The sequence below is a fragment of the Salvelinus alpinus genome, chromosome 13, assembly GCF_045679555.1.
Source record: "Salvelinus alpinus chromosome 13, SLU_Salpinus.1, whole genome shotgun sequence".
NCBI lineage: Eukaryota > Metazoa > Chordata > Actinopteri > Salmoniformes > Salmonidae > Salvelinus > Salvelinus alpinus.
In genome coordinates, this window is record NC_092098.1 from 52,603,271 (window position 1) to 52,627,605 (window position 24,335).

The 24,335-nt window shown below is 48.2% G+C and overlaps 1 protein-coding gene across 2 annotated transcripts in view; it reads right to left on the reverse strand.

Annotated features, from left to right (window-relative positions):
- smg6 (SMG6 nonsense mediated mRNA decay factor) overlaps positions 1 to 24,335 on the reverse strand; it is a 58,174-nt gene that overhangs the window by 21,540 nt on the left and 12,299 nt on the right. Inside the window, exons 5-17 of one of the 2 annotated variants that reach the window (XM_071339792.1) lie at positions 23,396 to 23,506; positions 19,792 to 19,898; positions 19,543 to 19,621; positions 19,195 to 19,305; positions 18,708 to 18,923; positions 13,504 to 13,565; positions 13,020 to 13,165; positions 12,349 to 12,462; positions 5,474 to 5,633; positions 5,081 to 5,300; positions 4,483 to 4,662; positions 4,101 to 4,244; positions 3,065 to 3,209 (exon numbers count right to left, since the gene is read on the reverse strand). In XM_071339792.1, the coding sequence (XP_071195893.1) occupies positions 3,065 to 3,209; positions 4,101 to 4,244; positions 4,483 to 4,662; positions 5,081 to 5,300; positions 5,474 to 5,633; positions 12,349 to 12,462; positions 13,020 to 13,165; positions 13,504 to 13,565; positions 18,708 to 18,923; positions 19,195 to 19,305; positions 19,543 to 19,621; positions 19,792 to 19,898; positions 23,396 to 23,506 (1,795 nt within the window). The remainder of the gene's footprint in view (positions 1 to 3,064; positions 3,210 to 4,100; positions 4,245 to 4,482; positions 4,663 to 5,080; positions 5,301 to 5,473; positions 5,634 to 12,348; positions 12,463 to 13,019; positions 13,166 to 13,503; positions 13,566 to 18,707; positions 18,924 to 19,194; positions 19,306 to 19,542; positions 19,622 to 19,791; positions 19,899 to 23,395; positions 23,507 to 24,335) is intronic. The other variant, XM_071339793.1, reaches the window with a different exon arrangement.

Below are 24,335 nucleotides of genomic sequence, written 5' to 3' on the forward strand. Positions count from 1 at the left end.
ACCTGCCGCCCCTACACTCTAACCACTAGGCTACCTGCCGCCCCTACACTCTAACCACTAGGCTACCTGCCGCCCCTACACTCTAACCACTAGGCTACCTGCCGCCCCTACACTCTAACCACTAGGCTACCTGCCGTCACTACACTCTAACCACTAGGCTACCTGCCGCCCCCCTACACTCTAACCACTAGGCTACCTGCCGCCCCTACACTCTAACCACTAGGCTACCTACCGCCCCTACACTCTAACCACTAGGCTACCTGCCGCCCCTACACTCTAACCACTAGACTACCTGCCCTCCTACACTCTAACCACTAGGCTACCTACCGCCCCTACACTCTAACCACTAGGCTACCTGCCGCCCCTACACTCTAACCACTAGGCTACCTGCCGTCCCTACACTCTAACCACTAGGCGACCTGCCGCCCCCCCCCCTCTCCTACACTCTAACCACTAGACTACCTGCCTCCCCTACACTCTAACCACTAGGCTACCTGCCGCCCCTACACTCTAACCACTAGACTACCTGCCTCCCCTACACTCTAACCACTAGGCTACCTGCCGTCCCTACACTCTAACCACTAGGCTACCTGCCGTCCCTACACTCTAACCACTAGGCTACCTGCCGCCCCCCTACACTCTAACCACCAGGCTACCTGCCGTCCCTACACTCTAACCACTAGGCTACCTGCCCCCCCTACACTCTAACCACTAGGCTACTTGCCGCCCCCCTACACTCTAACCACTAGGCTACTTGCCGCCCCCCTACACTCTAACCACTAGGCTACCTGCCGCCCCTACACTCTAACCACTAGGCTACCTGCCGCCCCTACACTCTAACCACTAGGCTACCTGCCGCCCCTACACTCTAACCACTAGGCTACCTGCCGCCCCTACACTCTAACCACTAGGCTACCTGCCGTCACTACACTCTAACCACTAGGCTACCTGCCGCCCCCCTACACTCTAACCACTAGGCTACCTGCCGCCCCTACACTCTAACCACTAGGCTACCTACCGCCCCTACACTCTAACCACTAGGCTACCTGCCGCCCCCCTACACTCTAACCACTAGGCTACCTGCCGCCCCCCTACACTCTAACCACTAGGCTACCTGCCGCCCCCCTACACTCTAACCACTAGGCTACCTGCCGCCCCCCTACACTCTAACCACTAGACTACCTGCCCCCCTACACTCTAACCACTAGGCTACCTGCCGCCCCTACACTCTAACCACTAGGCTACCTGCCGCCCCTATACTCTAACCACTAGGCTACCTGCCGCCCCTACACTCTAACCACTAGGCTACCTGCCGCCCCTACACTCTAACCACTAGGCTACCTGCCGCCCCTACACTCTAACCACTAGGCTACCTGCCGCCCCTATACTCTAACCACTAGGCTACCTGCCGCCCCTACACTCTAACCACTAGGCTACCTGCCGCCCCTACACTCTAACCACTAGGCTACCTGCCGCCCCTACACTCTAACCACTAGGCTACCTGCCGCCCCTACACTCTAACCACTAGGCTACCTGCCGTCACTACACTCTAACCACTAGGCTACCTGCCGCCCCCCTACACTCTAACCACTAGGCTACCTGCCGCCCCTACACTCTAACCACTAGGCTACCTACCGCCCCTACACTCTAACCACTAGGCTACCTGCCGCCCCCCTACACTCTAACCACTAGGCTACCTGCCGCCCCCCTACACTCTAACCACTAGGCTACCTGCCGCCCCCCTACACTCTAACCACTAGGCTACCTGCCGCCCCCCTACACTCTAACCACTAGACTACCTGCCCCCCTACACTCTAACCACTAGGCTACCTGCCGCCCCTACACTCTAACCACTAGGCTACCTGCCGCCCCTATACTCTAACCACTAGGCTACCTACCTCCCAGTGTATATTTGGCCTTGTGTTTGAGGTTATTGTCCTGATGTAAGGTGAATGTCTCCCAGTGTCTGTTGGAAAGCAGACAACCAGGATTTTGCCTGTGCTTAGATCTATTCCGTTTATTTTTATCCTAAAAGAACTCCCTAGTCTTTGCCGATGACAAGCATACCCATAACATGATGCAGCCACCACCATGTTTGAAAATATGAAGAGTGGTACTCAGTGATGTGTCGTGTTGGATTTGCCCCAAACATAACCCTTTATATTCAGAACATAAAGTTAATTTCTTTGCCAGATTTTTTGCAGTTTTACTTTAGTGCCTTATTGAAAACAGGATGCATGTTTGGGTATATTTGAATTCAGTAAAGGCCTTCTTTTCACTCTGTCATTTAGGTTCGTATTGTGGAGTAACAACACTGTTCTTGATCCATCCTCATGTCACATGTCACAGCCATTAAACTCTGTAACTGTTTGAAAGTCATCATTGGCCTCATGGTGAAATTCCTGAGCGGTTTCCTTCCTCTCCGTCAACTAAGTTAGGAAGGACGCCTGTGTCTTTGTAGTGACTGGGTGTATTGATACATCATCCAAAGTGTAATTAATATCTTCACTATGCTCAAAGGGATGTTCAATGTCTGCTATTCCAAACGTTTACCTATTCAGCACTAGGTGCCCTTCTTTGCGAGGCTTTGGATTTGGTGCCCTCCCTCCGTGAGGCTTTGGAAAACCTCCCTGGTCTTTGTGGTTGAATCGGTGTTTGAAATTCACTGCTCGACTAAGGGACATTACAGATAATTATATGTGTTGGGGTAGTCGTTCTAAAATCATGTAAAAAAAACTATTTTTGGACACAGTGAGTGTGCAATAATAGTGACTTATAATTATTATGTGACTTGTTAAACTTATTTAGGCTTGCCATAACAAAGGGGTTGAATACTTATTGACTCCAATTAATTTGTAAACATTTCTACAAACATAATTCCACTGTGACATTATTGGGTATTGTGTATAGGTCAGCGACACAAAATCTACATTTAATCAATTTAAAATTCGGGCTGTATTTAACACAACAAAATGTGGGAAAAGTCAATGTACGTCCCAGATTGAAGTGTTTTGGTGAGGCGGTCGATGAATTCACTGTATGTTTGTTCGTGTGTGGTAGTTACCTATGAGGGGCACCACCACAATGTACGTCCCAGACTGCAGCAGTGTCTTGAGGCCGGTGAGGTGGTCGATGAAACCGTTGGTGTCGGGGACCAGGAAAAGAGGCCGCACCTCTAACTCCAACTGACCACACGTCTGTAACACCGCCTGGACAGAGGGAACACACACACACACACACACACACACACACACACACACACACACACACACACACACACACACACACACACACACACACACACACACACACACACACACACACACACACACACACACAGGTTAAGACCCACATCAAATCAGGACAACACGTCTGCAGAATCCCCAGATGTGTGTGTGTACCTATGTATAGTCTGTGTGTGTGTATATATATAGTGTGTGTTTACTGTAGTGTGTGTATATAGTGTGTGTATAGTGTGTGTTACCTGTATCTTGTCCCTGCATCTCTGCTGCTCAGCCAATTTATACTGTAGTGTGTGTGTATAGTGTGTGTATAGTGTGTGTTTATACTGTAGTGTGTGTATATAGTGTGTGTATAGTGTGTGTTACCTGTATCTTGTCCCTGCATCTCTGCTGCTCAGCCAATTTATACTGTAGTGTGTGTGTATAGTGTGTGTTTATACTGTAGTGTGTGTATAGTGTGTGTATAGTGTGTGTTACCTGTATCTTGTCCCTGCGTCTATGCTGCTCAGCCAGTTTATACTGTAGTGTGTGTGTATAGTGTGTGTATATACTGTAGTGTGTGTATACACTGTAGTGTGTGTATATAGTGTGTGTATATACTGTAGTGTGTGTATATACTGTAGGGTGTGTATATAGTGTGTGTGTGTGTATAGTGTATGTTTATACTGTAGTGTGTGTATATAGTGTGTGTGTATAGTGTGTGTTTATACTGTAGTGTGTGTGTATAGTGTGTGTTTATACTGTAGTGTGTGTATATAGTGTGTGTATGGTGTGTGTTTATACTGTAGTGTGTGTTTATACTGTAGTGTGTGTATATAGTGTGTATATACTGTAGTGTGTGTGTATAGTGTGTGTTACCTGTATCTTGTCCCTGCGTCTCTGCTGCTCAGCCAGTTTGTTGGTGAGGGCGCTGCGTCTGGCCCGGAGCTCTCGGATGTCATCCTCGCTGCCATCATCACCGTCCGACACAGACGACTCCGCCTCCACGATGACGTCATCACTCTGCGACACAGCAACAGAAGACAAGGACATGTTACAAAACTGAGAGACACACACACACACACACACACACACGACTCCGCTAACCGAGGTCTTCACGAAGGTGACTAGTTGCTAGATGATAACTGACCATTTACATGGAAGTCAATGTTGTGAGGTTCAGCATTAAAACACCGTTAAATCAGCTATGTTGTTGTTTGGATAAAAGTCAGTGACACACAGGGGACGGAGACGGACACACCTCTCTCTCCGTCTGCGAGTCCTGTCTGCTGCGCGCGTCGCCGGGGCGCCCGGGTTGGGGAGAGGTTGCCATGGAGACGTACTTCCCTCCTTTAAAAGCCAGGAGAGGTTCTTCCTGTCCACATAGAGCCTCCAGGAAATACTTCAATACTGTTACCCTTTTACAGTCTGCTGCTATCGCCTAGAGAGGGGGAGAGAAGGGGGGAGAGGGAGAGAGAAGGGGGGAGAAAGAGGGAGAGAAGTGGGGAGAGGGAGAGAAGGGGGGAGAGGGAGAGAGGGGGAGAGAGAAGGGGGGAGAGGGAGAGAGGGGGAGAGAGAAGGGGGGAGAGGGAGAGAAGGGGGGAGAGAAGGGGGGGAGGGAGAGAGAAGGGGGGAGAGGGAGAGAGAAGGGGGGAGAGGGAGAGAGGGGGAGAGAGAAGGGGGGAGAGGGAGAGAAGGGGGGGAGGGAGAGAGAAGGTGGGAGAGGGAGAGAGAAGGGGGGAGAGGGAGAGAAAGATAATATTTGTCTACTTATATGGTTTTGTGATTGTGTGTGTTAGTGTGTGTTAGTGTGTGTGTGTGTGTGTGTGTGTGTGTGTGTGTGGGGTGTATAAACTCACTGTATCCCCGGTGCAGTCTACGTAGCAGGGTTCCTGCGGGGCGGCGAGCAGCGGGACGAAGCCGGCCAGTAGCCTGTCCTCCTCCAATAGCAGCAGACGGAGCTCCTCATCCCCCTCCCCTCCGTCCCCGTCTGCCTTGTACAGCGGCGCCTCGCCGTGGTCGACACGCGCCAACGCATTACACAGGTCTGCCAGGCTACGCCACACATCAAGACTACAGCTACAGGGGGAGAGAGAGGAGAGTGTGTGTGTGTCAGTGTGTCCCTTAGAATCTTTTAAATTAAAAGTCTATTACGTTTGAAATTGAGTGCCAATTCCACCCACCCAGGCAACAAACAGGGAAAAAAAGAGCTCATTGTGTGTGTGTGTGTGTGTGTGTGTGTGTGTACTTACTCTATACGGCAAGGTGGAGGATTCCATTGGTTGGGGTGTCCAAGCATCCAATCAGACCAGACCTTGATGCTGGGCAGCAGCTCCCTCAGGTCCAATGGGAAGGCAGAAACTCTCACCATCCCTTCCTCCCCCTCTTCTCTCTCCTCCTCCGGGATGGGCTCTGAGTGAGTGAGATTTAGCGAATGAGTGACTGTTTAAAGAATTAGCAAGTGAGTGGCGATCTACTTCGATCCAGAGGCTAACAAGGAGGCTACTCCTAGCACGGTGCATCCGAATAAACAGTGCCTCTTCTCAGGATTCCTGAGAGGGACAGGCGGATACGTTTGGATGAGCCAGTTTCGCCAACTTGGTTGTTTGGCTCAGGGCTCTCCATCCCCAAATATTTACTGTGGCAACAGTGCTCTCAAGTGGCTCGGTCAATGGTGGGGGCAAGTTAACGGTTGTCAAGGTCCCCGAACCTGGTGTGGGCCACACCCTTTCCTTCACCACGTTCAGACACACGGTTGTCAAGAGTGTTGAATATGAAAACATCCCAGGCCTCAGGGTGGCACTGGGCACCTCATGAGATAATATATGAGAGACTGGCAGCATGTTTCGTCCAGTGGCAGACATGCAGCGTTTCACTATGGGCGATGAGGACAAGCAGAGTTTCACCATGGGTGATGAGGACATTGCAGAGTTTCACCATGGGTGATGAGGACATTGCAGAGTTTCACCATGGGTGATGAGGACATTGCAGAGTTTCACCATGGGTGATGAGGACATTGCAGTTTCACCATGGGTGATGAGGACATTGCAGAGTTTCACCATGGGTGATGAGGACATGCAGCGTTTCACTATGGGCGATGAGGACATGCAGCGTTTCACCATGGGTGATGAGGACATGTTCACCATGGGTGATGAGGACATGCAGAGTTTCACCATGGGTGATGAGGACATTGTAGAGTTTCACCATGGGTGATGAGGACATTGCAGAGTTTCACCATGGGTGATGAGGACATTGCAGAGTTTCACCATGGGTGATGAGGACATGCAGAGTTTCACCATGGGTGATGAGGACATTGCAGAGTTTCACCATGGGTGATGAGGACATTGCAGAGTTTCACCATGGGTGATGAGGACATTGCAGAGTTTCACCATGGGTGATGAGGACGGTGACGCATCTTCCCAGATCTCACAACGTGGGTGCGGATCTACTTTCCGTGGGGGGGGGGGGGCGGTCCTATCTCTACGGAGTGGAGACTGCACCCCTCGGTTGTGGCCAATGTACACTAACAGTCAAAAGATAGTACAATAATAGTACAACAATAGTGAAGACATCAAAACTATTAAAACACACATATGGAATCATGTAGTAACCCCAAAAAAGAGGTTGAACAAATCAAAATATATTTTGTATTTGAGATTCTTCAAAGTAGCCACCGCCTTGATGACAGCTTTGCACACTCTTGGCATTCTCTCAGCCAGCTTCACCTGGAATGCTTTTCCAACAGTCTTGAAGGAGTTCCCACATATGCTGAGCACTTTTGGGCTGCTTTTCCTTCACTCTGCTGTCCAACTCATCCCAAACCATCTCAATTGGGTTGAGGTCAGGTGATTGTGGAGGCCAGGTCATCTGATGCAGCACTCCATCACTCTCCTTCTTGGTCAAATAGCCCTTACACAGCCCGGAGGTGTGTTGGGTCATTGTCCTGTTGAAAAACAAATGATTGTCTCACTAAGCCCAAACCAGATGGGATGGCGTATCGCTGCAGAATGCTGTGGTAGCCATGCTGGTTAAGTGTGCCTTGAATTCTAAATAAATCACAGACAGTTTCACCAGCAAAGCACCCCCACACCATCACATCTCCTCCTCCATGCTTCACGATGGGAACCACACATGCAGAGATCATCCGTTCACCTACTCTGCGTCTCACAAAGACACGGCGGTTGGAACCAAAACCTCACATTTGGACTCATTCGACCAAAGAACAGACTTCCACCGGGCTAATGTCCATTGCTCGTGTTTCTTGGCCCAAGCAAGTCTCTTCTTCTTATTGGTGTCCTTTAGTAGTGGTTTCTTTGCAGCGATTTGACCATGAAGGCCTGATTCACGCAGTCGCCTCTGAACAGTTGATGTTGAGGTGTGTCTGTTACTTGACCTCTGTGAAGCATTTATTTGGGCTGCAATTTCTGAGGCTGGTAGCTCTAATGAACTTATCCTCTGCAGCAGAGGTAACTCTGGGTCTTCCTTTCCTGTGGCAGTCCTCATGAGAACCAGTTTCATCATAGCGCTTGATGGTTTTTGCGACTGCATTTGAAGAAACTTTCAAAGTTCTTGAAATGTTCCTGATTGACTGGCCTTCATGTCTTAAAGTAATGATGGACTGTCATTTCTCTTTGCTTATTTGAGCTGTTCTTGCCATAATATGGACTTGGTCTTTTACCAAATAGGGCTATCTTCTGTATACCAACCCTACCTTGTCACAACACAACTGATTGTCTCAAACGCATTAAGATGGAAAGAAATTCCACAAATTAACTTTTAACAAGGCACACCTGTTAATTGAAATGCATTCCAGGTGACTACCTCTTGAAGCTGGTTGAGAGAATGCCACGAGTGTGAAAAGCTGTCATCAAGGCAAAGGGTGGCTACATTGAAGAATCTCAAATATATTTTGATTTGGTTAAAACATTTTGGGTTTACTACATGATTCCATATGTGTTATTTCATAGTGTTGATGTCTTCACTATTATTCTACAATGTAGAAAATTGTTCCTAATAAAGAAACACTCTGTAATGAGTTGGGTGTCCAAACGTTTGACTGGTACTGTACATTTAACGCATCGCAAGAAAGACCTGCATTGCAGTCTGCCCTTCTCAAGACAACGGGACCCGAGCGCTCCGGTTGGGAACGGATGCTTTGGCATATCGGTGTCCTCGGACCCTGCTCTACACGTTCCACCGATGGACCTGATTCACGCCACCGTGGAGAGGGTTCGTTGTCGATTTTAGTCCCCGTTGGGCCAGACAACTCTGGTTCCTAGAGATTATCCGCCTTTTGGGGCGTGGACCCCATAATCAAATCAAATTGTATTATTTGTTAAGACTCGCCCAACACAACCGTGTAGACCTTACCGTGAAATGCTTACTTACAAGCCACTAACCGACAACGCAGTTAAGAAAATAGAGTTAACAAAATTCCTGAATAAACTAAAGTAAAAAAATAAAATAAATAAGTAACAATAAAATAACAATAATGAGGGTGTAAACAGGGGGAACCGGTACCAAGTCAGTGTGCGGGGTGTAAACAGGGGGTACCGGTACCAAGTCAGTGTGCGGGGTGTAAACAGGGGGTACCGGTACCAAGTCAGTGTGCGGGGTGTAAACAGGGGGTACCGGTACCAAGTCAGTGTGCGGGGTGTAAACAGGGGGTACCGGTACCAAGTCAGTGTGCGGGGTGTAAACAGGGGGTACCGGTACCAAGTCAGTGTGCGGGGTGTAAACAGGGGGAACCGGTACCAAGTCAGTGTGCGGGGTGTAAACAGGGGATACCGGTACCAAGTCAGTGTGCGGGGTGTAAACAGGGGGTACCGGTACCAAGTCAGTGTGCGGGGTGTAAACAGGGAGTACCGGTACCAAGTCAGTGTGCGGGGTGTAAACAGGGGGAACCGGTACCAAGTCAGTGTGCGGGGTGTAAACAGGGGGTACCGGTACCAAGTCAGTGTGCGGGGTGTAAACAGGGGGTACCGGTACCAAGTCAGTGTGCGGGGTGTAAACAGGGGGTACCGGTACCAAGTCAGTGTGCGGGGTGTAAACAGGGGGTACCGGTACCAAGTCAGTGTGCGGGGTGTAAACAGGGGGTACCGGTACCAAGTCAGTGTGCGGGGTGTAAACAGGGGGTACCGGTACCAAGTCAGTGTGCGGGGTGTAAACAGGGGGTACCGGTACCAAGTCAGTGTGCGGGGTGTAAACAGGGGGTACCGGTACCAAGTCAGTGTGCGGGGTGTAAACAGGGGGTACCGGTACCAAGTCAGTGTGCGGGGTGTAAACAGGGGGAACCGGTACCAAGTCAGTGTGCGGGGTGTAAACAGGGGGTACCGGTACCAAGTCAGTGTGCGGGGTGTAAACAGGGGATACCGGTACCAAGTCAGTGTGCGGGGTGTAAACAGGGAGTACCGGTACCAAGTCAGTGTGCGGGGTGTAAACAGGGGGAACCGGTACCAAGTCAGTGTGCGGGGTGTAAACAGGGGGTACCGGTACCAAGTCAGTGTGCGGGGTGTAAACAGGGGGTACCGGTACCAAGTCAGTGTGCGGGGTGTAAACAGGGGGTACCGGTACCAAGTCAGTGTGCGGGGTGTAAACAGGGGGTACCGGTACCAAGTCAGTGTGCGGGGTGTAAACAGGGGGTACCGGTACCAAGTCAGTGTGCGGGGTGTAAACAGGGGGTACCGGTACCAAGTCAGTGTGCGGGGTGTAAACAGGGGGAACCGGTACCAAGTCAGTGTGCGGGGTGTAAACAGGGGGTACCGGTACCAAGTCAGTGTGCGGGGTGTAAACAGGGGATACCGGTACCAAGTCAGTGTGCGGGGTGTAAACAGGGAGTACCGGTACCAAGTCAGTGTGCGGGGTGTAAACAGGGGGAACCGGTACCAAGTCAGTGTGCGGGGTGTAAACAGGGGGTACCGGTACCAAGTCAGTGTGCGGGGTGTAAACAGGGGGTACCGGTACCAAGTCAGTGTGCGGGGTGTAAACAGGGGGTACCGGTACCAAGTCAGTGTGCGGGGTGTAAACAGGGGGTACCGGTACCAAGTCAGTGTGCGGGGTGTAAACAGGGGGTACCGGTACCAAGTCAGTGTGCGGGGTGTAAACAGGGGGAACCGGTACCAAGTCAGTGTGCGGGGTGTAAACAGGGGGTACCGGTACCAAGTCAGTGTGCGGGGTGTAAACAGGGGGTACCGGTACCAAGTCAGTGTGCGGGGTGTAAACAGGGGGTACCGGTACCAAGTCAGTGTGCGGGGTGTAAACAGGGGGTACCGGTACCAAGTCAGTGTGCGGGGTGTAAACAGGGGGTACCGGTACCAAGTCAGTGTGCGGGGTGTAAACAGGGGGTACCGGTACCAAGTCAGTGTGCGGGGTGTAAACAGGGGATACCGGTACCAAGTCAGTGTGCGGGGTGTAAACAGGGGGTACCGGTACCAAGTCAGTGTGCGGGGTGTAAACAGGGGGTACCGGTACCAAGTCAGTGTGCGGGGTGTAAACAGGGGGTACCGGTACCAAGTCAGTGTGCGGGGTGTAAACAGGGGATACCGGTACCAAGTCAGTGTGCGGGGTGTAAACAGGGGATACCGGTACCAAGTCAGTGTGCGGGGTGTAAACAGGGGGAACCGGTACCAAGTCAGTGTGCGGGGTGTAAACAGGGGGTACACGTTAGTCAAAGTAATTTGTACATGTAGGTGAAGTGACTATGCAGAGATAATAAACAGTCCCATGTTGTCGGGATGGTTGCCATATAAACCTTCAATGTGGAAAAAGGCCCTTCTCAAAAAGCTATGGAAATCATATCCAAACGTCCACCAAAGAGCTCTGAAAAATGAGAAACTCCTTTAACCCTAAAAAACACACGCCACTTACTTACACAGCCCTCTCGTAGAGGGGTGCACTCGTCGACTGGAAACCCATAGCCGTTAAACTCAAACTTTATGGGGCTAAAACCCACAGATCCCATATCTGGTGTCGTGGGTGACAAATTGTTTCCGTGTGCCTTGGGTTGCCGTGGCAGCGCGCGAGTCCACAGTTTCCAGGTTACTGCAGGTTTCCTGTGGGTTTAAGCCTTGGGTTGCCGTGGCAGCTCGCGAGTCCACAGTTTCCAGGTTACTGCAGGTTTCCTGTGGGTTTAAGCCTTGGGTTGCCGTGGCAGCGCGCGAGTTCACAGTTTCCAGGTTACTGCAGGTTTCCTGTGGGTTTAAGCCTTGGGTTGCCGTGGCAGCGCGCGAGTCCACAGTTTCCAGGTTACTGCAGGTTTCCTGTGGGTTTAAGCCTTGGGTTGCCGTGGCAGCGCGCGAGTTCACAGTTTCCAGGTTACTGCAGGTTTCCTGTGGGTTTAAGCCTTGGGTTGCCGTGGCAGCGCGCGAGTTTACAGTTTCCAGGTTACTGCAGGTTTCCTAGCCGTGGGATGCCGTGGGTTCATCAACTCTGGTTGATGCTATGCAGCACGCGTGTGGCTTTACCAAGTCACGACAGGTGTTCTGTTGTTCTGGACTTGGAACCGTCGGGGTCTAGGGACTTGGGCTGCAGTGGCAGCGTGTCAGTGCGCACAGCCAAGTTGCAGCAGGTTCTGGTTCCCTATATGGGACAGTTAAGGCTTCTCAGGTAAGTCTTAGGGGAAAAAGGGGGCTTCTGTAAGCCCCTTTTAGGAAGCGGTGGAACCTGTGTGGGCTCGGGGAGCCGTGGGCATCCTAGTTCGGTTCTGATCCGGCTTGGGGGCGTGTCTCCATGGTATGTTATATAGAGTGACCTACTGAAAAGGGAATGTACAGTTCTGAATATAACTCCTGTAAAAGTAGAAAATATTTTAGCACCTGCGCCGTCAGTGGGTTTGGACTCGCTGAAGAGCGGGTACTGAATTCAGGAAATGGATGCGAGCCCAGGTATTATAGCCAGGAAGACGGGTCTGCCGAGGGCGAGCTCGATATCCATTGGTCCGTTTGGGGGGGGGGGGGGGCGTGATTTAAGATTTCTTCAGGTGAATGTGATTTGTTGTTGACTCTCCGTAGTATGTTATACCTTGTTCCCTCCTTCAGAGAACAGTAGTTATTGTCATAACTGTACGTTATCGTATGCCCTTACATATTAGGCGTATTAGGCGTACTTCTCTCAGTGTGTGTGTGTGTACCTGCGGGTGTGTCTCTCAGCAGCTCTGTGCAGCGTTGGACCAGCAGAGAGAACATGGCCAGACCCAGAGCTGTAGTCTGTTCCTGTAACACAGATCTCACCTCACCATCTCCTCCTAGAGAGAAGAGAGGAGAGAAGAGAGGGAGAGAGAGAGAGGAGAGAAGAGAGGAAGAGAGGGAGAGAAGAAAGGAAGAGAGGGAGAGAAGAAAGGAAGAGAGGGAGAGAGGAAGAGAGAGAAGAGAGAGGGATAGGAGAGAGAGGAGAGAGAGGAGAGAGGAAGAGAGGGAGAGAAGAAAGGAAGAGAGGGAGAGAGAGGGAGAGAGGAGAGAGAGGGAGAGAGGGAGAGAAGAAAGGAAGAGAGGGAGAGAGGGAGAGAGGAAGAGAGGGAGAGAAGAAAGGAAGAGAGGAAGAGAGAGGGAGAGGAGAGAGAGAGAGGAGAGAAGAGAGGAAGAGAGGGAGAGAAGAAAGGAAGAGAGGGAGAGAGGAGAGAGAGGGAGAGAGGGAGAGAAGAAAGGAAGAGAGGGAGAGAGGAAGAAAGGGAGAGAGAGGAGAGAGGGAGAGCGAGGAAGAGAGGGAGAGAAGAGAGGGAGAGAAGAGAGGAGAGAGAGAGAAACATTTAGTCACAGGCGTGAGTGTTTGGCGCACACGGTCACACCTCTGTGTGTATGTTACCTCTGCTCTGAGCGTTGTGTATGGTGAACATGTTAATGGTGATGATCTGTAAGATGCGTGTGCTTCCCAGAGGGGAGGGGCTGTGTTGGAGCAGAGCCCTGAACTCCTGGAGAACATGACTGGCCACCGCAGGGAAAGACTCCATGCTGCAACACAATGTAACGTTGCTCATTTAGCAGCAGACACTCCTTAGCCAGAGAAATTCAAAGACGTCACAGAAAGACAACCCACACATCACAGTGATCGGAAGATAAATCTTTCTTATGAAACGGCAGCTACTCTCCTAATCAGTGCGAGTTAGGAAAAGCTGTCTGCGACAAGACTACGGAAAATGAAGTCTACATAGTTTATTCACGACATAAAAAAACAAGCTTGCACACACACACACACACACACACACACACACACACACACACACACACACACACACACACACACACACACACACACACACACACACACACACACAGGGCAGAGTACTCACCCCACTTTAGTGAAGAGTTTTCCGTGAGAGTGGAGGAAGCTGAGTATAAACCTCTTATTGAGCTGCAGACAGAAGCAGAGAGACAGGAGCAACAGAGCCCTGATGAGTCACACAGTCCGTCGTTGATTAGACATGTCTATCCTGTCATCTTTCATTGTTAAATGCTATTTCTCTGTGACATCATCGGCCTTGGTATGAGTGCTACGGTTGACATAAACAACAGAAGTACAACACTGGTTATAACAGCTAGGTGAAGGGGACAGGTTATAACAGCTAGGTGAAGGGGACTGGTTATAACAGCTAGTTGAAGGGGACAGGTTATAACAGCTAGGTGAAGGGGACAGGCAATAACAGCTAGGTGAAGGGGGCTGGTAATAACAGCTAGGTGAAGGGGACTGGTTATAACAGCTAGGTGAAGGGGACTGGTTATAAAACTGGTTATAACAGTTGGGTGAAGGGGACAGGTTATAACAGCTGGGTGAAGGGGACAGGTTATAACAGCTAGGTGAAGGGGACAGGTTATAACAGCTAGTTGAAGGGGACAGGTTATAACAGCTAGGTGAAGGGGACAGGCAATAACAGCTAGGTGAAGGGGGCTGGTAATAACAGCTAGGTGAAGGGGACTGGTTATAAAACTGGTTATAACAGCTGGGTGAAGGGGACAGGTTATAACAGCTGGGTGAAGGGGACAGGTTATAACAGCTGGGTGAAGGGGACAGGTTATAACAGCTGGGTGAAGGGGACAGGTTATAACAGCTAGGTGAAGGGGACAGGTTATAACAGCTAGGTGAAGGGGACAGGTTATAACAGCTAGGTGAAGGGGATAGGTTATAAGTTAGGTGAAGGGGACAGGTTATAACAGCTAGGTGAAGGGGACAGGCTATAACAGCTAGGTGAAGGGGACTGGTTATAACAGCTAGGTGAAAGGGACAGGTTATAACAGCTAGGTGAAAGGGACAGGTTATAACAGTTAGGTGAAGGGGACTGGTTATAAAACTGGTTATAACAGCTGGGTGAAGGGGACTGGTTATAACAGCTAGGTGAAGGGGACAGGTTATAACAGCTAGGTGAAGGGGACAGGTTATAACAGCTAGGTGAAAGGGACAGGCTATAACAGCTAGGTGAAAGGGACAGGTTATAAAACTGGTTATAACAGCTGGGTGAAGGGGACAGGTTATAACAGCTAGGTGAAGGGGACAGGTTATAACAGCTAGGTGAAGGGGACAGGTTATAACAGCTAGGTGAATGGGACAGGTTATAACAGCTAGGTGAAGGGGACAGGTTATAAAACTGGTTATAACAGCTGGGTGAAGGGGACAGGTTATAACAGCTAGGTGAAGGGGACAGGTTATAACAGCTAGGTGAAAGGGACAGGTTATAACAGCTAGGTGAAGGGGACAGGTTATAACAGCTAGGTGAAGGGGACTGGTTATAACAGCTGGGTGAAGGGGACAGGTTATAACAGCTAGGTGAAGGGGACAGGTTATAACAGCTAGGTGAAGGGGACAGGCTATAACAGCTAGGTGAAGGGGACTGGTTATAACAGTTAGGTGAAGGGGACTGGTTATAAAACTGGTTATAACAGCTAGGTGAATGGGACTGGTTATAACAGCTAGGTGAAGGGGACTGGTTATAACAGCTGGGTGAAGGGGACTGGTTATAAAACTGGTTATAACAGCTAGGTGAATGGGACTGGTTATAACAGCTAGGTGAAGGGGACAGGTTATAACAGCTAGGTGAAGGGGACAGGTTATAACAGCTAGGTGAAGGGGACAGGTTATAACAGCTAGGTGAAGGGGACAGGTTATAACAGCTAGGTGAAGGGGACAGGTTATAACAGCTACGTGAAGGGGACTGGTTATAACAGCTAGGTGAAGGGGACAGGTTATAACAGCTAGGTGAAGGGGACAGGTTATAACAGCTAGGTGAAGGGGACAGGTTATAACAGCTAGGTGAAGGGGACAGGTTATAACAGCTAGGTGAAGGGGACAGGTTATAACAGCTAGGTGAAGGGGACAGGCTATAACAGCTAGGTGAAGGGGACTGGTTATAACAGTTAGGTGAAGGGGACTGGTTATAAAACTGGTTATAACAGCTAGGTGAATGGGACTGGTTATAACAGCTAGGTGAAGGGGACAGGTTATAACAGCTAGGTGAAGGGAACAGGTTAATACACTGGTTATAACAGCTAGGTGAAGGGGACTCGTTATAACAGCTAGGTGAAGGGGACAGGTTAATACACTGGTTATAACAGCTAGGTGAAGGGGACTGGTTATAACAGCTAGGTGAAGGGGACAGGTTAATACACTGGTTATAACAGCTAGGTGAAGGGGACTGGTTATAACAGCTAGGTGAAGGGGACAGGTTAATACACTGGTTATAACAGCTAGGTGAAGGGGACTGGTTAATACACTGGTTATAACAGCTAGGTGAAGGGGACTGGTTATAACAGCTAGGTGAAGGGGACAGGTTATAACAGCTAGGTGAAGGGGACCGGCTAATACACGGGTTACAACAGCTAGGTGAAGGGGACCGGTTATAACAGGTTACAACAGCTAGGTGAAGGGGACTGAGCAGAAAGGAGAGGGAATGAGAGACTATGACAACAGGCCAACTTACATCAGGAAAAAAAGAAAGAAAGGAGAGAAACAGAGGAAGAGTTAATGAGTCTTGGAAACAAAGAGAGATATTTCTCAGTAGCTATTGATTTATCAATGGAGACGTCTTAAGAAACACCCTGTGTGTGTCTGCATGGTGAGAGAGGATGTGAGTGTGTGACTGCATGTGTGTGTGTGTGTGTGTGTGTGTGTGTGTGTGCACGTGCGTGTGTTTACGAGGTAGTATCGCCGTGGAGATGGCAATAACAAGAGCGCCGTGGCCCATGATGCACCATCTGTCTGCTACAGAGGGTGTGTCAGAGCCACCACTTCCTGGGAGAGAAAACATCTAGTATGTTTGTGGAAAGAGAGAAATATGATACAGAATCTGGTATAATCAACAAACAGAGAGACAGAGAGAGAAAGAGAGAGAGAGGTAGACAGAGACAGAGTGAGAGAGTCAGAGAGGACAGAGAAAGAGAGAGAGAGAGGCAGACAGAGAGAGAGGCAGACACAAGCCACATCCACACTAGAGGTCGACCGATTATGATTTTTCAATGCCGATACCGATTATTGGAGGACCGAAAAAAGCCGATACCAATTAATCTGACGATTTATATATATATATATTTGTAATAATGACAATTACAACAAAACTGAATGAACAATGAACACTTATTTTAACTTAATATAATACATAAATAAAATCTATTTAGTCTCAAATAAATAATGAAACATGTTCAATTTGGTTTAAATAATGCAAAAACATTGTTGGATAAGAAAGTAAAAGTGCGATATGTGCCATGTAAGAAAGCTAACGTTTAAGTTCCTTGCTCAGAACATGAGAACATATGAAAGCTGGTGGTTCCTTTTAACATGAGTCTTCAATATTCCCAGGTAAGAAGTTTTAGGTTGTAGTTATTATAGGAATTATAGGACTATTTCTCTCTCTACCATTTGTATTTCATATACCTTTGACTATTGGATGTTCTTATAGGTACTTTAGTATTGCCAGCCTAATCTCAGGAGTTGACAGGCTTGAAGTCATAAACAGAGCTGTGCTTCAAGCATTGCAAAGAGCTGCTGGCAAACACAGTAAAGTGCTGTTTGATTGAATGCTTACGAGCCTGCTGCTACCTACCACCGCTCAGACAGACTGCTCTTTCAAACATCAAATCATAGACTTAATTATAATATAATAACACACAGAAATACGAACCTTTGGTCATTAATATGGTCAAATCCGGAAACTATAATTTCGAAAACAAAACGTTTATTCTTTCAGTGAAATACGAAACCGCTCCGTATTTTATCAAACGGGTGGCATCCCTAAGTCTAAATAGAGAGAGACACAGAGAAAAAGACACAGAGAGACAGAGACACACAGAGGGAGAGACACACAGAGGGAGAGAGACACACAGAGGGAGAGAGACACACAGAGGGAGAGAGACACACAGAGGGAGAGAGACACACAGAGGGAGAGAGACACACACAGAGAGAGAGAGACACAAAGAGACACACAGAGAGAGAGACACACAGAGACACACACAGAGAGAGAGACACAAAGAGACACACAGAGAGAGAGACACAAAGAGACACACAGAGAGAGAGACACAAAGAGACACACAGAGAGAGACACAGAGACACACACAGAGAGAGAGAGACACAGAGAGACACACAGAGAGAGACACAGAGACACACAGAGACACAGAGAGAGAGACACAGAGAGAGAGAGAGACACAGAGAGAGAGACACACAGAGAGAGAGAGAGACACAGAGACACACAGAGACACACAGAGAGAAACACAGAGACACACAGAGAGAGACACAGAGAGAGAGAGACACAGAGAGAGAGACACACAGAGAGAGAGAGAGACACAGACACACACAGAGAGAGAGACACAGAGACACACAGAGACACAGAGAGAGAGAGACACAGAGGAGTAAAGACAACATCCAGTATAAAAGAACTGGAAGAGAAGCTGCAGATAATCCATAAGTGTGTGTGCATGGTGTGTGTGTGTGCATGGTGTGTGTGTGTGTGCATGGTGCGTGTGTGTGTGCATGGTGTGTGTGTGTGCATGGTGCGTGTGTGTGTGTGCATGGTGTGTGTGTGTGTGCATGGTGTGTGTGTGTGTATGCATGGTGCGTGTGTGTGTGCATGGTGTGTGTGTGTGTGCATGCGTGCGTGCGTGCATGGTGTGTGTGTGTGTGTGCATGCATGGTGTGTGTGTATATGCATGGCGCGTGTGTATATGCATGGCGCGTGCGTGTGTGTGTGCATGGTGTGTGTGTGTGTGCATGGTGTGTGTGTGTGTGCATGGGGTGTGTGTGTGTGTGTGCATGGTGTGTGTGTGTGCATGGTGCGTGTGTGTGTGCATGGTGTGTGTGTGTGTGCATGGTGTGTGTGTGTGTATGCATGGTGCGTGTGTGTGTGCATGGTGTGTGTGTGTGCATGCGTGCGTGCGTGCATGGTGTGTGTGTGTGTGCATGCATGGTGTGTGTGTATATGCATGGCGCGTGTGTATATGCATGGCGCGTGCGTGTGTGTGTGCATGGTGTGTGTGTGTGCATGGTGTGTGTGTCAGTGTAAAGTGTTCTACTCACATCACTAGGGCTGAGGTTGCCCAGCTCTCCTTCCTGTTCAGAGTCTCTGCTGGACTCGCTGCCCCCACGGTGTGATGATGGAACCCCTGCCTGGCCAATAGGGCCGACCCAGATCTCCACCCTAGCCCCCTCCTCCCCCCGTCCTCCTCCTCGGACCCCCGGGCCCCTGGACCCCCCTTCCAACTCCTGCTTCCTCCTTCGCTCCATCTGGTCCGCCTGGGGGGTGGGGGTGAGAAAGGTCAAGGGGTCAGGGATAAAAGGGGCAGGTGAGAATCCCTGCTTCACAACATCACAAGACAGTCATCTTATAAAGGCCTGGTGTTAGGCTGTGTTTGGTCAATGAATACATTAGCTTGGTTATCACTGGAGGTGTGTGCTTGTGTCTTTTGTGTGTGTGTGTGTGTGTGTGTGTGTGTGTGTGTGTGTGTGTGTGTGTGTGTGTGTGTGTGTGTGTGTGTGTGTGTGTGTGTGTGTGTGTGTGTCTGACCTTGCGTTTGGCCTCTTCAAACAGACTCATGAGACTCTCCTTGGCAGTGAGGATGGGGTTGGAGGCAGCCAGGCTACGCATGTAATAATACACCGCATCCAACTTCCTCTTCTAGAGCGAGAGAGGGGGGAGAGAGAGAGAAGGAGAGAGGGGGAAAGGAGAGGGAGGAAAGGAGAGGGAGAGCGAGAGAGGGGAGGAAGGTTATAGAAGGGGGGAGAGAGAAAGAGAGCGTGGGGTTGAGAGAGATTGAGAAAAATGTGATATTTCTCTCAAAATCTTGGCTATACTGGCCACACAAAAAAGTACAGTTCCCTCCCTCTCCCTTTATATCTCCCTCCCAACTCTCACCGTGTAAACAGCCAGCAGGGCCAGCTGGTTGTAAGGTCGTCCGTTCTTAGGAGCAATCTGCTGGGCCTTTAGGTACCAGCTAGACGGGAGGAGAAAGAGGAGCACATTTACTCTGTGTCTGAGTCTCCTTCGCAAGAGAGACCTAAAGGAGTCTTATTTCATATTTACAACACCAGTTTCCCCCATGACGATTTGTCAACGGACAGGAACACGGAAAAGATGCTTTCCCTGGTGGCCAAGGTACAGTACCTGCGGGCCTTGCCGTAGTTAGCCGAGTCGCTGGCTTGCTCTCGGTAACGGGCGATGTCCCCCTGACAGATCAAACACCGCTGGGCACTGATCAGAGCATACTTCACCTGGACCAACACACATTATATACCGTTAAACACACCCCTAGAAAATCCGCAACGCGGAGAACGAGGACGGAATCCAGACATTATAATGGAATTCAACAACATTCAAATAGTTATTGTAGGGCAGGGCTTGACAATCACTTTTTTAACCACGTGGCCTTTGGACAAGTAGGACAGTTTATTTTTTTTACTTGTCTGAAAGCTGAAGATACTTGTCCCCCCCCACAAAAAAAGGTCTGTAACACCATGGACAAAAGGGAATAGCTGCAGGAAGTAGTGATGATGAGGGTGCTGCAGCACTCTCTGAAAAATGTTAACAAAATTGGGGCCTTGTTTTGGGACACTAGGCATTTACTAATCCTGTATTGGCGGAATGATACGGCAGTCTGTAGCGCGGGCAAAGTAAATGTATCTGCTACAGGAGGGACGAGAGGAATCGTGACATTGACTAAATATATTTAGGGAGACAAATCTTTTCAAATAGGCCGTTCCACTCTGGTGGCGTGTAGTAGCCGAGGCCTATCTGGCGATCTGTGTGTCACAACGAGCCTCGCGTTGCTCTCGTGATGGGTTGTACATCATCATGGGCTTCAGAGCTGCTGTGGTCAAACCCGGAATCACTATGAATGATCTTTCCTCTCCCACTTCCTCTCCCACTTCCTCTCTCATCAGGAAATAGATCTAGTCCAACTACGCATCATTTCCTTCATAAACTTTCCTGTTTTTTTGTTGTTGTTGTTGTGACTCCTCATTAGATTGTTCCATCTTGGTGTTTTTTTATTTAACCAGGTAGGCTAGTTGAGAATAAGTATTGTTTTCTCAATTTCACTTCTTGTGGCCTAAAATATTTGTCATTCAAAATAAGTCTGTGATTAAGAATAGCATAGACTCCGACTTTCATCATTCACTTTATTGTAGTAATTTTAGTAGGATTTTGGTTATTTGGTTCGCAACAGCAAAGGGACTCTTTTTTTATCCGACCTCTCATGCATAATTTCTGATCTTATAATGCTGTAAAGGTTTGTTTTTGAATTTATCCGATTTGTTTTATATCTTGCTACTGTTTGTTCTACATCTCTCATTTTTACCTTAGGCCTCATGTGTTTTGGGGGTGGTTTGGTTATTCAAAAACAACTGTAAACTTTTCTGAGAATGCTCCCGAGAAATGTAGCAGTGTGTTATTACGCCAAGTCATTTTCATATCAACTGAAGAGAGAAAAATAACATGTGGGCTTCTATAACACGTACACACCGGTCCTCTATCAAAATACACTTTGGCTATTGACCCAGATCATCAGACGAGAGAGAGAAAGAGAGAAAGAGAGGAATTAATTTTAATTTTAAATAAATGTATGACCTGATATTTTGCGCTGCTTTGTTGAGACTCTTAATTCTGTCTACATTGTTCTCTCGTTTTATGTAAATATAACATACTTATTGGAATAGGCTATAGCAAATAGGAATATAGGCAATTTAGTCAGAATGTCAATCATGCACGGCCCTGCTGTGTGCTGCCTGATACAATTCTGATCACAGTGATAGTTTGACAGGGATTTATTTTTTATTTTTTAACTTGTCCATTTGGATAACAGAAATGTATATTGTGGTGTCGAGCCTGTAGGGAAAAAACTAAAATGTATAAATGTAACTAAAATGTATAAAACTGTATAAATGTAACTAAAATGTATAAAACTATTTATACAATTTGCCCGAGTTTATCATAAAACAATGAACAGAATGCATCAGTAATTCGACTTTTCCTGCAACTCTCTGATGAGACAACCAGAACGTCCCTGTCTGCTGTGTGTGCGGTGCGGTACTACTTCCTGTAGCCGTTAGCGATGATGCTAAGTAGACTGAAAGGCTTTTCCCAAAAACATAAATTAAACGTTGTGAACTAGGAAGTAGCTTATGTTTACCTGGCAGAATGATATGGTGATGATTTTCATCAATCCAAACTCTACCATCACATGTGTGCTACAAAAAACACACTGCTAAACACTCAAATTAAAGGGTAACTACACTCAAAAATAAAAATGTATTAGATTTTTCCCAGACCTCAGTGGTCTCCTGATGTTGTTTAAGCATCGCTGTGGACTTAGAACATCCCATTCCGTTGTTTCTATTTATTATTACTTTTTTAACGGTGATTGTAAACAAAACTGAGAAAACGGAATTTGGGAAAATACTGAACTGATTTTATAGGGCCCTATACACACACAGTCTGAACTAGAGGTCGGCCGATTAATTAGGGTCGATTTCAAGTTTTCATAACAATCGGAAATCAGTATTTTGGGGTGCCAATTTGCCGATTATTATTATTATTTTTATACCTTTATTTAACTAGGCAAGTCAGTTAAGAACACATTCTTATTTTCAATGACGGCCTAGGAAGGTTCTGCCTCGACAGATTTTGAACCTTGTCAGCTCGGGGGATCCAATCTTGCAATCTTTCAGTTAACTTGTCCAATGCTCTAACACCTGATTATATTGCACTCCACGAGGAGCCTGCCTGTTACGCGAATGCAGTAAGCTAAGGTAAGTTGCTAGCTAGCATTAAACTTATCTTATAAAAAACAATCAATCAATGACTGTCATTGCTCCAATGTGTACTTAACCATAAACATCAATGCCTTTCTTAAAATCAATACACAAGTATATATTTTTTAAACCTGCATATTTAGCTAAAAGAAATCCAGGTTAGCAGGCAATATTAACCAGGTGAAATTGTGTCATTTCTCTTGCGTTCATTGCATGCAGAGTCAGGGTATATGCAACAGTTTGGGCCGCCTGGCTCTTTGCGAACTAATTTGCCAGAATTTTACGTATTTATGAGATAACATTGAAGTTTGTGCAATGTAACAGGAATATTTAGACTCATGGATGCCACCCGTTAGATAAAATACGGAACGGAATAAACGTTTTGTTTTCGAGGTGATAGTTTCCGGATTAGTCAAAGGTATATGGTTTAGAGAGAAATAGTCGACGCGTTATAATTCCTGTAATAACTAGCGGCTGAACTTGAAAGGGGTTCCTTCGTTATTTTACCGTTCGTGTCTTCCATAGAGAATGTCTTGATCTACTTCAAATAAGGTCTGTGTTTCGCGGAGGAGCAGACTGACAGGGGACCATGCAGACAAGCTCTGCTTTCTGCACTACAACCTAAAACTTCTTAACAGGGAATATTGAAGACCCATGAAAGCTGGTGGTTCGTTTTAACATATGTTCTCATGTTATTTGAGACTAAATTGATTTTATTATTACAAAAATGTGTGTGTGTGTGTATGATAAATATATATATAAATAAATAAAAATATTATTATTATTTTTTTTTAATCGACCGATTATTCGGTATCGGCTTCTTTTGTCCGCCAATAATCGGTATCAGCGTTGAAAAATCATATTCGGTCGACCTCTAGTCTGAACACACATCACGTGTACACACACACACACACACACACACACACACACACACACACACACAGTAGTGGTGTTGTTACCGTCTTGCGTAGTGGACGTGCTCGGATGGCCATGCCGTCCATGTAATCCTCCAGTTTAAATTGAAACACCGTCTGAAGCTTCTGCAGCAGTGCATCAAAGAATACCGTCCCCTGGGAAACAAACACAGTGCACCAGAATGATTAGTTCCATGAAGAAACACTAAGGCTGTTTCAAAACAGTTGCATGAAGTTGAATATGGTGTGTGTGTGTACGCGGTGTGTGTGTGTGTACGCGGTGTGTGTGTGTACGCGGTGCGAGTTCAGTGTACGCGGTGTGTGTGTGTGTACGCGGTGTGTGTGTGTGTACGCGGTGCGAGTTCAGTGTACGCGGTGCGAGTTCAGTGTACGCGGTGTGTGTGTGTGTACGCGGTGTGTGTGTGTGTACGCGGTGTGTGTGTGTGTACGCGGTGCGAGTTCAGTGTACGCGGTGTGTGTGTGTGTGTACGCGGTGTGTGTGTGTGTACGCGGTGCGAGTTCAGTGTACGCGGTGTGTGTGTGTGTACGCGGTGTGTGTGTGTGTGTACGCGGTGTGTGTGTGTGTACGCGGTGTGTGTGTGTGTACGCGGTGTGTGTGTGTGTACGCGGTGCGAGTTCAGTGTACGCGGTGTGTGTGTGTGTGTGTACGCGGTGTGTGTGTGTGTACGCGGTGTGTGTGTGTGTACGCGGTGCGAGTTCAGTGTACGCGGTGTGTGTGTGTGTGTGTACGCGGTGCGTGTTCAGTGTACGCCGTGCGTGTGTGTGTGTACGCGGTGTGTGTGTGTGTGTGTGTACCAGGCCATGAATTTCCCAGCGGAATCGACGGCCACGCTCCCTTGTATGGCAGTAAGCCAGCCAGCCAGCCAGCCAGTCAGCCAGTCAGCCAGCCAGCCAGCCAGTCAGCCAGTCAGCCAGCCAGCCAGCCAGCCAGTCAGCCAGCCAGCCAGCCAGCCAGTCAGCCAGC